Source organism: Netta rufina (genome assembly GCF_964035555.1).
Source record: "Netta rufina genome assembly, chromosome: 19".
Taxonomy (NCBI): domain Eukaryota; kingdom Metazoa; phylum Chordata; class Aves; order Anseriformes; family Anatidae; genus Netta; species Netta rufina.
This window is the reverse complement of record NC_140143.1, coordinates 71783-85905: the sequence shown is the minus strand read 5'-3', so window position 1 is coordinate 85905 and position 14123 is coordinate 71783. Positions and strand designations below refer to the sequence as shown.

At 37.9% G+C, this 14123-nt stretch overlaps 1 protein-coding gene across 1 annotated transcript in view; it reads right to left on the bottom strand.

The window, feature by feature from the left end:
- Nucleotides 1-3300: 3300 nt before the first annotated feature.
- The window catches only part of CCDC57 (coiled-coil domain containing 57), a gene marked incomplete at both ends in the record, with an annotated part of 39749 nt that continues 28926 nt past the window's right edge, over nt 3301-14123 (bottom strand). The window contains 4 exons of the mRNA XM_084298689.1: nt 3301-3527; nt 10075-10297; nt 10638-10751; nt 13545-13681. Coding sequence (XP_084154815.1) covers nt 3301-3527; nt 10075-10297; nt 10638-10751; nt 13545-13681 — 701 coding nt within the window. The remainder of the gene's footprint in view (nt 3528-10074; nt 10298-10637; nt 10752-13544; nt 13682-14123) is intronic.

Below are 14123 nucleotides of genomic sequence, written 5' to 3'. Positions count from 1 at the left end.
GGTTGGGAATACTACTGCGCCAGCACCGTGGCTCGGCAGGACTCGCTGAAGCCGGGCGGGCGCCGGGCCACGGATCGCCCGCGCCCCCGGCAGCGCACAAAGAGAAGGGGCGCGCGGCTGGACGCGCAGTCCCGGGCCGGCACCCAATCCGGAGGCGGGGGCGTGTGGGCGGGGGCGCGGCCCTGCCAATGGCGTGCCCCGTAGGGGTGTTGCTAGGCGATAAGGCGATGTGGTGACTGTTGAGGGGACGGCCGAGGCCGGCGGCGTCGCGAGCAGCACCCGCCACACGCCGGCGGCAGCGGTCGTTCACCCCGGCGGAGCGCGGTCCCGGGGTTACCAGAGGGCGGCGGGCACGCCGGCCAGGGATGCGCTGGCCCGTGCCCGGTCCAAGGTGTGTGGGGGGGGGGGGGCTACCCACAGGCGCCGAAAACCCGCTCCCCTCGTGTGCCAGAAGCCAGTCAGTGGTTCACCTACCTTTCCAAAAATGCAAAAGGCGAAAGTTGGCTCTGTGTGCAGCCACCTTTTGTCCACTTCCTCCGTAACTTGTACTGCTTCAATTGCAGCAGTAAAAAAAATAGAATGTTGTTCTGTATCACCTACAACACAAAAAGGCCGTTCTGCCTTTTGGTCGGCAACTACGGGCCCAAAGGCTAAGATGCAGGAAGCATCCCCCTTCTCTGCGTGTAGAGAATGTTTCAGTCAGAAATCCTGTTTCTGTTCATGCTTTCCACTGCTGTCACCACTTAAATACAGCTGGCCTACAACCTTCTGTCAGCAGAACTTTTGCCTTTATCCACACCTTCCTCAATACTATATAGTTTTTCAACCCGTTGATAACAATGAGAAATTTGCTCAGAGTTTTATTTTTTTAGAACTCCGATCTGCTGAATTTATTTTTTATAGGCTCTCCTTGCTTTGTACAATTCAATTGCATCCACACTACTACCTCATCACCCTTCGTTCTCATCTGTTTTTAAGAATTAATGTCCAGTTTGTTAAATATTTTGGTCATAGTAAAAAGTTATGAGAATTCCCGTCCTCTGTTTAGGACACAGTTCAACCTCCCCACAAGATCCAAGCAATAAGTCTATGTTATTTGTTATTATTCATGTTTTGTAAATTTTCAGCATACTTACATGCCACATTCTTCTAAAAACGTATAATGATTGAACTCTTTTTTTTTTTTTTTTCCCTATCACAAGGAAAAATATTTAAAAAAAAATCAAGAGCCATCATCTTCCCTTAGTACAATTTTCTTAAGAAAATATGTTTCTCAGGGAAACTGAATAAATTAAATTTGCCTTCTTGGCAAGAGATCTGCAGGACCAGGCATGCCAGGTGACATACTGGGGAAGAAAAACAGCACTGCAAAAGAAACAAACAACAAAAACCCCACAAATAAATATCCACAAAGAAAACTACAAAGGCATTTCTGAAGTCTGCAGCCCATGAGATTATCTCGACGATGTAGGAAATAAAGAGTAATGTTTTCCAGTCTCAGATGCAGCGTTACAAAGATTATGAATCAAACTACTTTTTTTTTTCCCCTAATGACACACTGCTTTTAATGCCAATTGCAAACGCACAGAATTTCATAGCATTAAAATATTTGCATCTCCACATTTCAATTAAAAATATGAAATTGGAAATAAAGTAATAATTCACAGGATAACCTGCAGCTATTAAAAACTGAAATTTACACATTGTGCTCTAGAAATAACCAATGAGAGCTGTAACTGTGGTGTGATCTGAGCCAAAATTCCTGTACTTGTTAGAAATCACTGCTTTGAGCTACAAAAAGAGCTTATTCAGGGCCTGGTTCAAGGGAATGCATCGTGTTTTTCCAGCTCACAAACAATGTTAAATATTGAATCCAATGACAGGATTTTCAAGCAATTAAATGGCTCAGAAAAAAAGCTCACAAGGTCTCTCAGGCCTCATATTGGCTTGGTAACATCCCAGTGAAATTTAATTGCAGATTTAGCATTTAACTTTAATATCATAGCACCTTTGTTCTAAAGCAAAATATTATCAACAGGAAGTAGAAAAACAATTACTCAAGATGTTCTCAAAGTGGTTACTAACATATTGTCAGATGCCAAAGAGAGAGTCTGTTTGCAAACAGTACCAGGAAAGCAGCACTTAAAAAAGTACTACAGAAGAGATTAAAAAAGGGAGGGGGGGGGGGGGGGGCGGGGGCCACTTACAGGTAGTAGCTCTCTTCCTTCATTAATCCTGTTCAGACTTCACTTTTTTTTTTTTTTTTTTTTTTTTTTTTTTTTTTTTTTTTTTTTTTTTTTTTTTACCAGCAACTGAGAAGTATTATTTACTTCAACAACACCACTCACAGAATCACAGAGATTGGAAGGGACCTCTTGTGATGACCAGTTCCTGTCCCCCTACTCAAGTAGGGTCATCTGGAACAGATTGCCCAGGACCACATCCAGTTTGGTTTTGAGTATCTCCATGGATGGAGACTCGATAACCTCCTCTCTGGCCAATCTGTTCCAGTACGTGGCCACTCTTTGAGTACAAAATGAATTTTTGTTGTTGTTGTTGTGTTTTGTTTTCTAAACGTCCTGGAATGTTCATTACTACATAGATATCCCTCATTACATCACAACCCACTCAAGTTTTCTTTTAGTTTCACCTGTTGTAAGACTTATTTCTTACAATACTTCTGCAAGATTCTAAGAGTTTTTCATTGCTTTACACTTCAGGTAGTTTAACAAAAATATTATTAGTAGTGTGATGATAGAAGTTCAATTTTATACTCTCTCGTGCTCCCTGAACAAGTGGAAAGAACTGCAGAAGATGACAAACAATATAGATTAATGTATGATCTTTTCAAAACCCTTTCTTTCAAGTTGAAAGATAGCTGCACGGGATTAACGGTTGCATTGTTAATTATAAGAAAACAAGTGGGTTGACACATCCCACTTCTAAGTTTAAATCGCATCTACAGTTTCTCAACAAAATATTTGCTAAAGACCTGCAAGCCCTGCCTAGCGGCACAAAGATTTACATATGTATTAACTGGGCATTTCTAAATCCATGATGCAAGCGATATTTAACATATATAATTAAAATAAATGCGTATTAACACTGAAGACTATAATCTCACCATGTACACAGATTAACCCTTTCTCAAGAAACTGGGAACAGTATTTCTTTTCTGGCCTCAAACATCCCAATTTGACATATAAAAATGAACATCAAAGTAATATTTAGATCTAATTTATATTCTTTTAATGTAAATTAATAGCAAGCATGGACTGAAACTTGCTGCCAACAGAGAAATCAGTCTTTAATATTATAGTTGCGGATTTTTGACATGTTAGAAGAGATTTTTTGTTTTATGGGATAAGTACAAGATAAAATCCTGGATTTTAACTTCTGCTGAGCTTCCAGCTTGGTGCCTCTGACTGTCAAATCTGCAGCTGGCATTTCAAGTTTATCCTTGGCTTTGATATTTTGCTGTGATTCTTCAGATTGCTCACTTGAACATGTAACTTCAAATTCCAATGCTCAAATAAATAAATAAATAAATAATAAATAAATAAAACGTTGTGCTTATGTTTACATTTAATCAAAGACTGGAGAACTGAAAAGAACTGGTTTACATCTTTCCTTTAAACACACAGCTGCCACAGTGGCACATTGTCAAAATCTTACATCAGGCTAGGAAGCCATTTTTATAGTAGCTAACATAGGGGACACAGAACTGTCTATTAAGGCCTGCCATATGGGTGGTATATCTCAGCATCTCCTGCTCAATCCTTGCTTATCTGTACCTGTTTAGTTTCCATAAGCATCAGACTACTTGACAGAGAAGAAAGGAAGACAGTTGGAAGATCCATGAAACCGTTCAATTCAAGCACTACCTATCTGTTCAGCTGTTTTTAAACATCACATTTTACAAGCTTATTCTTCTCTCCACTGTGAGAGAACACACAGTACCTGCACACTGAATAACACAATACAAAGTTAGACTTACCTATTCCCATATTGTGAAATGGTGTTAAAGTAGTTGGCTGCAATAGTTTGATCTCTTTCAAGAAACCACCAGGAGATGAGAGCCGTGTTAGGAGAAGCATGATCTAAAAGGCTCAACAGCAGTTCTGTGGGCTTGACAAAGCTGCATTACTACCACTATCATGTGGGTTTGCTTGCCCCCACCCTTTTTTTTTTTAATTCTCTCAATCTTTTTCACACAGGAAGGCATTTGCTGGGGAAATCCTTGTTTTCTTTGTCTAAAATATTTCTGTGTAGTAGAGTGGGCTAACTCAAAAAGAACTTTCTTTGGTTGGGAAACAGGAAGATTGGTCTTAATACCAATGGAAGTCTGTTCTCCAGTCTCTCATAATTGTCTGAAAACCACTATCTCCAACTAAATCAACTGCAGCCTTATCACAGGTTTCATTAGGTAAGATAAGTGGAATTGGTCAGTCACAGTAGTCATTGTAAGCTATAAGCAATGCTTACAGGTGCTAGGATCCAGCCACTTAATCCTTATTTTTCAGTGCACTGAGATTTTAACTTCAGATTTTCTAAACAGAGCCAAAGCAGACAGCAGAAGTAGGCATAATGTACTTGTGATAATACACAATACAGTATTCTGTAGTTGAATTTTTTCAAGCTTGCCAGGCTTCAGTCCTAAGTACTATCCAATCACAGAGCAAGAATGAGAGGTACAAAAATTGACAAAGATAGGTTATTCGCAGGAGAAGGTAAATTCTCATAGTCAACAGACCATAGAAGAAAGTGCAAACCAAATTCTACATGGAAGGAAATAATTCATTCCATGATTCAAGAATACTTATCTATGGAGGGTTTATAGCTCTATGCAAAACATGACACCGTGGCAAATGTCAAAACATGACACTTCGAAATCATTCTTGTGTTCAGGCTTAGACTGAACCAGTTGTTCATTTATGAGTGTGCAATATCTATGCTGGGTTGGCTTGGTGCCATTTGTTATTACAGGTGGCAAAAGCACAGTGTGCTCTTGTGCCATCAATATGAAATGTTGTACAGCTTGCCATCTAGTGGCTACCTACACATGTAGGAGACAGAGAGAATTGAAGCTTGGAAACCATTTGGGTATATTTGCCTCTGGAAAAAAGGACTCGAATCATTATAGTGCATTACCTTAGACGTCTAGCACGTGTCAGATAAGGAGCAGAATTTCATGAAAACATCAATGCTTTATCACAGTGCAGGAGGCAGTGTTTGAAAAGTCACAGACACAGCTTCAAAGATTATTTTAATTGAACAGGAGCCACAGCAAAATGAGACTCATTGTCTTTTGTGGTCTAAATAACAGCAATGAGCAGATCCATAAATATCACATAGTCAACACTGCTTACTGATGGTCTGCTTATGAAAGATTTTGTCAGTTTTGAAGGGCCCTTTGAATTCAACCAAGGGCATGACTTTCAGACAAAGTGGGAGGCCCTAATCCTATAGATCCAAAGGCAAAGCAACCGAGCACCAATGTATCCATCACATGCGCTCCTTTCTCTGAAGTTTTCTCTATGCTTGTCTCTTGACATTAGACATGTTGCAACTAGTAAAAGCTACTTAGGTATTTGGAACAACAACATAGAACAAAAGCTTTTTATATGGATGGCTATTGAAAAGCCTTGGGCTGGAAAAAATCCGCATTAATACAGAAATTTAAACAAACTAAACTGCAAATTGGCAAGGTTATATCTACAAAAAGTAAAAGAACCAATACCCCAGAATTCAAAATGCTATGTGAAGTAAAATATCCTTAGCAAACTCTGAATAAGGACCGCCATATATTACTGGTTCTGCTTGGGACTGTTCATGTCCAAAGGACCCTGAATAAAATCAGCATGAATATGTGCAGTTGGGTGACATTTAAATGTAATATCTTGGTTTCCACAAACAAATAAACAAACAATGAAAAGGCATACCTAACTTATAAACCTATAACTCATTTTCAGAAGTGACCTTGTCAACAAGAACTAGTGAGAACATAGTTAACAGCCTAAATTGCTTTTGAAAGTGAGCTTAAAATTTAGTCTGTGTAAATGCTTAACATATCTTCTATTTGATTTATGTTAACTACAGTGAGAGATTAATATTCATATTGATTTCTTTTTTCTAGAACTAGAAAGATACAGGCAGACATGTTGCTTGAGCAAATAGAAATTTCCCCAAATGGAAAATTTCGTTCAAAAACTTTTCACTAGATATTTGCTTTTGGCTAACAGTGCCTCAGAAGGAACACCAACTCAAACAAGTTCCTATTCAGAAGAAGAACATTTAAGTGAAGAAAGTGTAGCTAGGGGATTAGTTAATATTTGTGAAGCACTTCAAAGATGAGAAGTTTTATGTAACATAGAAAAGAAATCATGAGTCTTTCCCTGATTAAGGGGTAAACTGAAGCCAGAGCCAGAGCTCTCTTTCTGTTTGTTAATATTTTACCAGATTCTTTCTCTGGCCAGCTTTTTACCCACATGGATTGCTCTTAGAACTGTCAGTGATGTCAAAGCTGTTGAAATTCTGTCTAGTGTGGAAACACTTAAGATAACTTTTGATCCATAAAGTGTAGAATTTCAGATCACAATGTTTTGCAAGTAACAGCAACAATAAGAATTATAGCAAAAGAAACTCCTGTATCCAAGTTCAAGTAGCAAACCAGAAAATTTACTTTGCTTCAAAACATCTTAATTTTTTTTTTTTGTTGTTGTTTTGTTAGGATACAATGTAAACTCAACTAAACATCCCAGGACCACAGTTATGGATAGCTGTGGACGTGGAGTTTCTCAAAATGTACAGTGGGACCATCCACCAGAACTGGAGCTCTACTCTGACATGGAAAATACAAAAATTTCATTTGCTCCAAAAGCACATAAAGTAAGTGGGGGCAATCTAAGTGCAGGCATAACTTGCCTTATGCTCATACTCCTTCTGCACTGACCCCAGCCTCTGCTGACCCAAGGAAACCTAGATGATCAGGAACATTTCACATGGTAACACAAAGCACCTCCCACAGTACTGACTTCACCCTAAATGGGACCTTAAGCTGAATAATAAGTAATGTTTGCCTTTGTTTCCAGATTAACTACTAACTGTCCATAATAGCAAGTAAAATTGGTATTAAACTAAACTTGAAGAAAAAAAATCCAGTTTTTAAAATGTTTTACAAAGTTTCTCTCCTCTTACCTAACAAATATTTGAAAATTAAAAAAGACCCTATAGCCCACAGGTGAATAGAGAAAGCTTGCAGCTTGTACAGGAGCTATCCCTAACCCTTATCACACTACTGTATGTGTCATGATTTTGAGAGGCAAGCACACAGCTTTTCTGACAAGCAACTTTCCTTTGAGGATGGACTGTCATCAGCATTCAAGATACATAAGTCATGGAAGACCAATGTTTCCCACCTGTTCTCAGGGACATAACATAAGAGAAGGAAAGAAATGAAGTGTACTCCTTACTAGTACAGTATGTACACAACACTGATGTTTTTAATCAGTTTGTACCCATCAACTCCTGTTGCAGGATCACCTGAACTAGGAGCCTGTACTCCTTTCTAAAACCCTTATTTCTACTTGCCTGCAGAATTAACACAAACAGAATTATTTAATTCATGTTATTCCTACAGTACAAACTACAAAATAGCAGATAGAGTAAAGAGAGAGAAAATCAAAATATTTCTTAGCTTTCTGACTTGCTTCAAAGTTTCCACAGGCTCAATTTGATTGTGAAATGAACAAAGTATGTAACAGTCCATTTAGTAACTCAGCATTAACATATATGTCATTCACACTGCTAAATATATCCAGTCATATACTGGAAATATAGCAAATTACAGGGCTTATCTGACATGCCAGCCATTTTAAGTCCCAACAGGCTGTTTTATATATGAAAAATAACTGTACGAAGCTGTTCAACAGGATCAGAAAGATCAGAAGATCAGAAAATAATTCTCACACTATAACCATTGCTGCTTCACCAGAAATGCCCATAAAACATAGCTATTGGTATGACAGATCTGTACAGCACTGAACTTGCAAAATAGATGTTTGCTTATTTAAACTAACTTGCTTGTCTTTGTTCCAACTCATCTACTCCTGAGCTTTCAAGCCTGTGTGTGCATCACTTGTATCTGAAAGGCAACTATGAAGTTGCTCCATCTCAATGATGGTTCTATTCACCGTAACAATGTGTTTGATGGATATACTAAATTCAAGTGAGAGGCTTTAAACTATAAAGATCAGCATGAATAATGTAAGCCTCTGTTAAAAGAAGAAGCAGAACTCCTTGAAAATTTTATATATTTGATTCTGAAGACAGGGTGACATGCTTCCAAAAAAGAAAGATTTTGTTTTCATAATCTTGTTTTCTAAAATGTACAATTCTCTCTAGTAGAGCTAAGAATACTATTTGGATGATTTCCTAGAGGAGAAAGCTTAAAAAAAATCTTATGTTGTTTAAGTCCTGTTCTTGCAATGCAGTGTTTCAGGGTCTGCATGTAATGAGTAAGTTCTGCTATCAAGCATTCTTAGGGTAAATCAGGATGCAGACATCAAATTCAGGTTGTTCTCATGCAAAATGTTACCCCTTATTGATGTTTCACTTGTTTTGTGTTGGGAGTGTCATCTTTTCCTTTTGTTATTCTCTAGATCCCCCAAAATCTACAGTAAGTTTTGCAATGGTGGCTGGAAATTTCTAGACGTTAAGAAACTGATGTCCTTGCAAGGCTGCCAATTGTGTTGCATCACGCACACAGCAGCATGAAACTGCATGGCACTATCAATAATGTTTCAAAGACATCCTTATCCTGTCAATATAAGCCTGACCTGAAATAATCTTCCTATTTCAGTCCCAGCCCCACAAAACCAGCACACAAATGACTCTCAGCACTACATCCACTCTAGTCCTACAGGTCTGTCAATGCACATTAGTTTGTCCCTGTCACAACAGAAAGGTACTATGTTTATAATCCATTTTTCACTTGGAAAGCCCTTTTAGGTATTATTTACTTTTCATTCTTTTCTGACACTAAAGGTGGTTCAGTGAATCCTTAAATTTTCTCCAGTATTATAATTTAAGGCCATTATGTTTAGTCCCATCCATGGCAAAGGTTAAAACAGTTTTCCAAAGTTTTTCCAAGAAAGGATTACTTCATGAACAGGTTAACAGTTATGGAGACACACATAACATTCATCTGCAATACCGTGCTCAACATAATGACTACCCTTTATAATGTTCCTTTATAATTTGCATGTGAAGAGGCTATACTTTGCTGCCCATACCTTAGAAATGGCACTCCTGCTAAAATTTCCAAGAACGCACAGTTTTGGCCACAGTGTAACACTGATTAATGTTCAGTCTTTCAGTGTATTGCCTAGGTTTTACTTTCTCCTCTCATCCAAATCCTAGTAGGTCTGACATGTAAGGTCAGGATTCTGTCTCACATGTAAGGATTTGTGTGTGTGTTTTCTGTTGTTTGTTTTTGTGTTCTAACTTGTTGCAGTCAACTATAAAATACTAGCAAATAACAATCACTAGTTCACTGTGTGCCCACAGCATATACCACGCTACATTCTTGATCCTACATTTTTAGCCATTAGGTCTTAGCACACTAAATAGTATTATGGCTATTAAGCTTTCACAAAAATAATTATTAAGTAAGGATTTGTCAAATTACAATTTGATCTAACAGTCACTTAGCAACAAGTGAACAGTGCAATTCTCAGACAGATGCTTTCATGTGTGTCCCAAATAAAGTTCAGACTATGTCAAGATAGAGCAGTATTTGCATTTTCAACTAGTATTTAATAAAAGCAGAGAAGTATGGGAAGTGTTTATAACAATGTCATTAACACCAGTGAGCTGTACTGGCATTTGCCTTAATTGTTGGACAATTCGGGTGACAAGAGAAAAGTACCTTAAAGTAACTCATTAGACCATTAAATTCTGAACACAGGACTGTAACACCAGTAGCACTTATGTAAAAATAATTAGTGCAATGTGGCAGAATCCACTACTAGTTTTCTTCTAGATTAGTCAAATTACTTTGCACAGCTTGCTTACCTTGTTTAGTGTTGTTTTGAGAACTGAGAATAGAAGGGCTTGATCTCATTTCTAAAGTTTGCCAAATACCTTGGCAAGATCTATGTGCTCTAGATGAAGAAATCCAGGTCTGCTGGGCTTGACTAGGACTTTCCTTGAGCGGCTGACTTTGAACCATCTTTGAGGATGTATGTGCCTTTTGTTGTTCTGGCCCACAACTTCCAGTACAGAAATCTAGATTAACCTGTGCAAGTTTGAATATATCTTATAAAGATATATATATTTTCACACCAGATACATCTGAAAATTATTTAAATCTCTTTGGTGCATCTTGGTCTTAGAAAGACAGAAGACTTTGGCACCAAAGAGGCAAGACTAAAGAAGAAAATTATTAATTATAACTCTGAAAGTTTGTATAAGATGAACATCTTAAAAGTGATTGTGAGACAGTAGTTAAATAAGCCTGAAGTAGAATAAAGCTCTCTTAGCAAATATATGCATGTTTCAGGAAATGACTGTTGAGGAACTCTGATTGAAAAATCCAACGGAAGACAAATTAGATTAATGATAAAATTGCACTGTACCTGAGCAGATGGTAATTCTGTTTCTTCCCCACAGCTGCTTGGAGCTTTTTCTCCCTTTAAGTTAGGGCAGGAAATTATGGAAGAGATCCTTGAGAGATGATGTTGCTTTGCATACTGCAGCTCATAGTATGAAATGTTACATTAACACAAATAACTCATGGCCTCTAAAAACAATACATTTATAGCTCAGTTTGCTGTTACACTAATAGATTTAAAATAATCTTTTATAAAGATTAAATAAAATTGCATTCCCTTTGGAACAACACGGCCAAACTAACCTCCTAATACAAACTTCTTGCTAATTCTGTTCAAAATGTTAATTTCTTATCACTGTAACTATCATCCTGCTTGTTACTCAAGTTTATGTTGCTAGGGCTATTCTTCACTTACATCTTTCCCCATGATTACATTACAGAGGAAATGCCCCCAAAGAATTACTTCAACCAACCACCACCACAAAAAACCACCACAGCTATGGAAAGGTGATTTGTCAAGATGTAAAACAAAACAAACAACAAACAAAAATTAATTATCCCATTAAGCTTCACCAACTTTCTGCATGTTTCAATTCAAGTTAAATCTGACGAAAAGTGAACTGCTTCAGCCCTGTGAAAGGAGGTGAAAATAAGTCTTTTGCTATCTATTTAAAACTAAAGAAATGGGATCAACCCATCATATAAAGTAACTGATACTGAAATTTCTTCAGGTAGCCTACAGTAATAAATTCTGTCTGGTTTTGGTGAGGATGATAACACTGAACACAGGAACAAACATAGCATGGTTAGGGCAAGGGATTATGAAAAAACAAACAAGCAAATAGAATAGCAGTGCTTGGAAGCTCAGCCTCAGTTCAGGAGCGGGAGCATCATCAGGTATTTTCTGTGTGAAGAGCAGCCTGGAATGAGACTACTGAGGATGAAACGCTTCAATGTAAGAAAGGACATCCTTCTTTCTAGTTTGGACAAATTTCAGCAGTAATGGAGATTATCCCAAAATGTTCCAGAGCTGGAAAGATGCTTAATGATAGCCACTTCAATCATGAGCTCCAAGCCATCCTTGAATGGAAGAGGTAGGACAGCTACTGCTGGAGTTTAACACATCACCTGGAAACATACAGTCAAATGCTGACCCACCAAGAGCCATGGACAAATTGGATTTTCAACATTAATTTATTTTTACAAAAGCAAGAAGAATCTTTAATGACTTTTAAAAGAACAAGGAAAACATGAGAGGTAAGAAAAATAGCAAGCATTAGTATATACCTCATTAAAAATAAAGCAAAGGAAGACTGCAATGGATGGGCAATGACTGATCTCAGTTCAAAAGTCAGCTAAGCTCTAAGATGAATTTTGAAAGAAAAAATAAAGAGTTGAAGTGAACAGGGAAGAAAAAACAATGAAAAATGTGTTGAATGTTTTAAAATACAGAAGAAAAAACTCCTAAAGACATACTTTCCACTCCCCCCCCCCCCCAAAAAAAAAAAAAAAAAAAAAAAAAAAGCTGCTAGAAAGCAGCTCACTAGAAAAGAAAGAGGAATCCTGGTAGACTACAGGTTGAATGTAAGGCAGCAATACATCCTTGAGGTCTTCAGCCAACAGCATCTTGGGCTGCATCAGAAGCACTGCCAGCAGGTCAAGAGAGGTGACTATTTCTCTATCAGACACTGGTGCAACCACATTTTGAGTATTGTTTACAGTTCTGGGCTCCCTACTAGAAGAAAGACACAGCCACACTGGAGCAAAACCAGCTAAAAAGATATTTAACAGACTGGAGTATCTGACATAAAAGCAGAAGCTGGGGAGGCTGGCCTTGTTTAGCCTCCAGGAGAGATATGTCAGAAAGGATCTTATTAACATCTATATGCACCTGATGTGGTAAGTGGGAGGAGGCAAAGACAATTGAGCCAGACTCTTCTGAGCAGTATACAGTGGACAAACAAGAGGCAATAGGCAGATAATGAAATACAGGACACTCTACTTAAGCATAAGGGAGAAAAAACCAAAACACAAACCCTACCACCAAATCTGAAATTCCTTTACTCATTGCGATCAAACACTGGAACAAGCCCCCGAGAGAGGTTCCCAGAGGAAGTATTTCCCCAGTTGAACTTGGTTAATAATTCTACTGAGTTTTATGCCTCAGAGCAACAACCTCACCTTTTCTGAAAGAACATTGTTTGCTGCCCTCAAAACTACAACGACAATCAGCTGCTCTGACTCAATCCTCACAGGAACAAATCTGCTGATCAATTAAGTAAAGTACATAGTGAAATCCTGATTCTAGTGAAGTCATTGGGAGATCTGCCACTAACCACTGGGGGAGCCAGAATTTATCCACTTGTCTCTCTCATGAAAGCTGCAATTTAAGTATAAAAAGCTCTATTTAAGTTACAAAAGATTACAGACAGGTTAATTACACATTCTGCCTTCATATATGGAAAATGTGTTGTTGCAATAATTTGGACAAGGGTTCTTCAAAATCCCACACCACTGAATACTTGGAATTATGCTCACTGATTAATTACTTTCAAGTTTATCTTTGAACATATTGCAAATCCTTCAAATACCCTTATCTCACTCATTTAAGACTAAGATTTAGCAAACTCACGCTTGTAGTTCAGGATTGCATTTATGCTGCAGTAACACAAGTGTTTTTGAATTTTTTTGAATGAAAACCATGACTTTAAGTTAATGAATTTATAACTTTAAACCATGACTTTAAACCATGGCTTTAAGTTAATTTTGAAGTGTCAAATGTAACCCTTCAAGTATAAATCTTTCCAGGTACCAAAGGAGGACTTGAGATGAAGTTGGTAAAAGGCATTTAAATGCAGAGTTTTAAGGAAAGTTAGATTTGTGGAACTAGAATTGGCTTAACTGTTCATTATCACTAGAGGTGTGTGATTACCTGTGTTGCAAGCCTGTGTTGTAGATGCTTTAGAGCTGAAAGCTGACACTGTGTTCTTTTGAGAAGTTCTCTTGGAGAAAGACTACCAGAGGCAACACAAACTGTGCAGCGCTTAGAGCTAATGGGATGCCAAAGTCCTATAAAGGAGAGAAGATACCAAGGAGGTATTCTCAGTTATTTTACCATCAATATTACATTTTCAACAACTGTTTATAGCCAGTATAAATGAATCACTGAACAGAGGCCTTCATTGGAGATGGATTCAATACTATGCGAAAACATGCCTAGTGTTTTTTTTTATTTATTTAACGTTTGCTTCATTGACAGAGCAATTATTGCATGGTATTTAAGTGTCCACAGTGAAGTTTTCTTACATTTTATATACTTTTGATTCCACGTTATCCTATAGTAAGCTTTCCTTTCTACTTTCATAAATATTTTTTGTCATCTTAAGAGATAAACCACCTCTCTTCTGTTCTTAAAAGTATTAGTTCAACTTCCAGTTCCCACACTGACATCTAAGCACCAGGGAATCCTTCATCGAAGATGTCCATTAGCAAAAAGTTTCTGACTACAAAC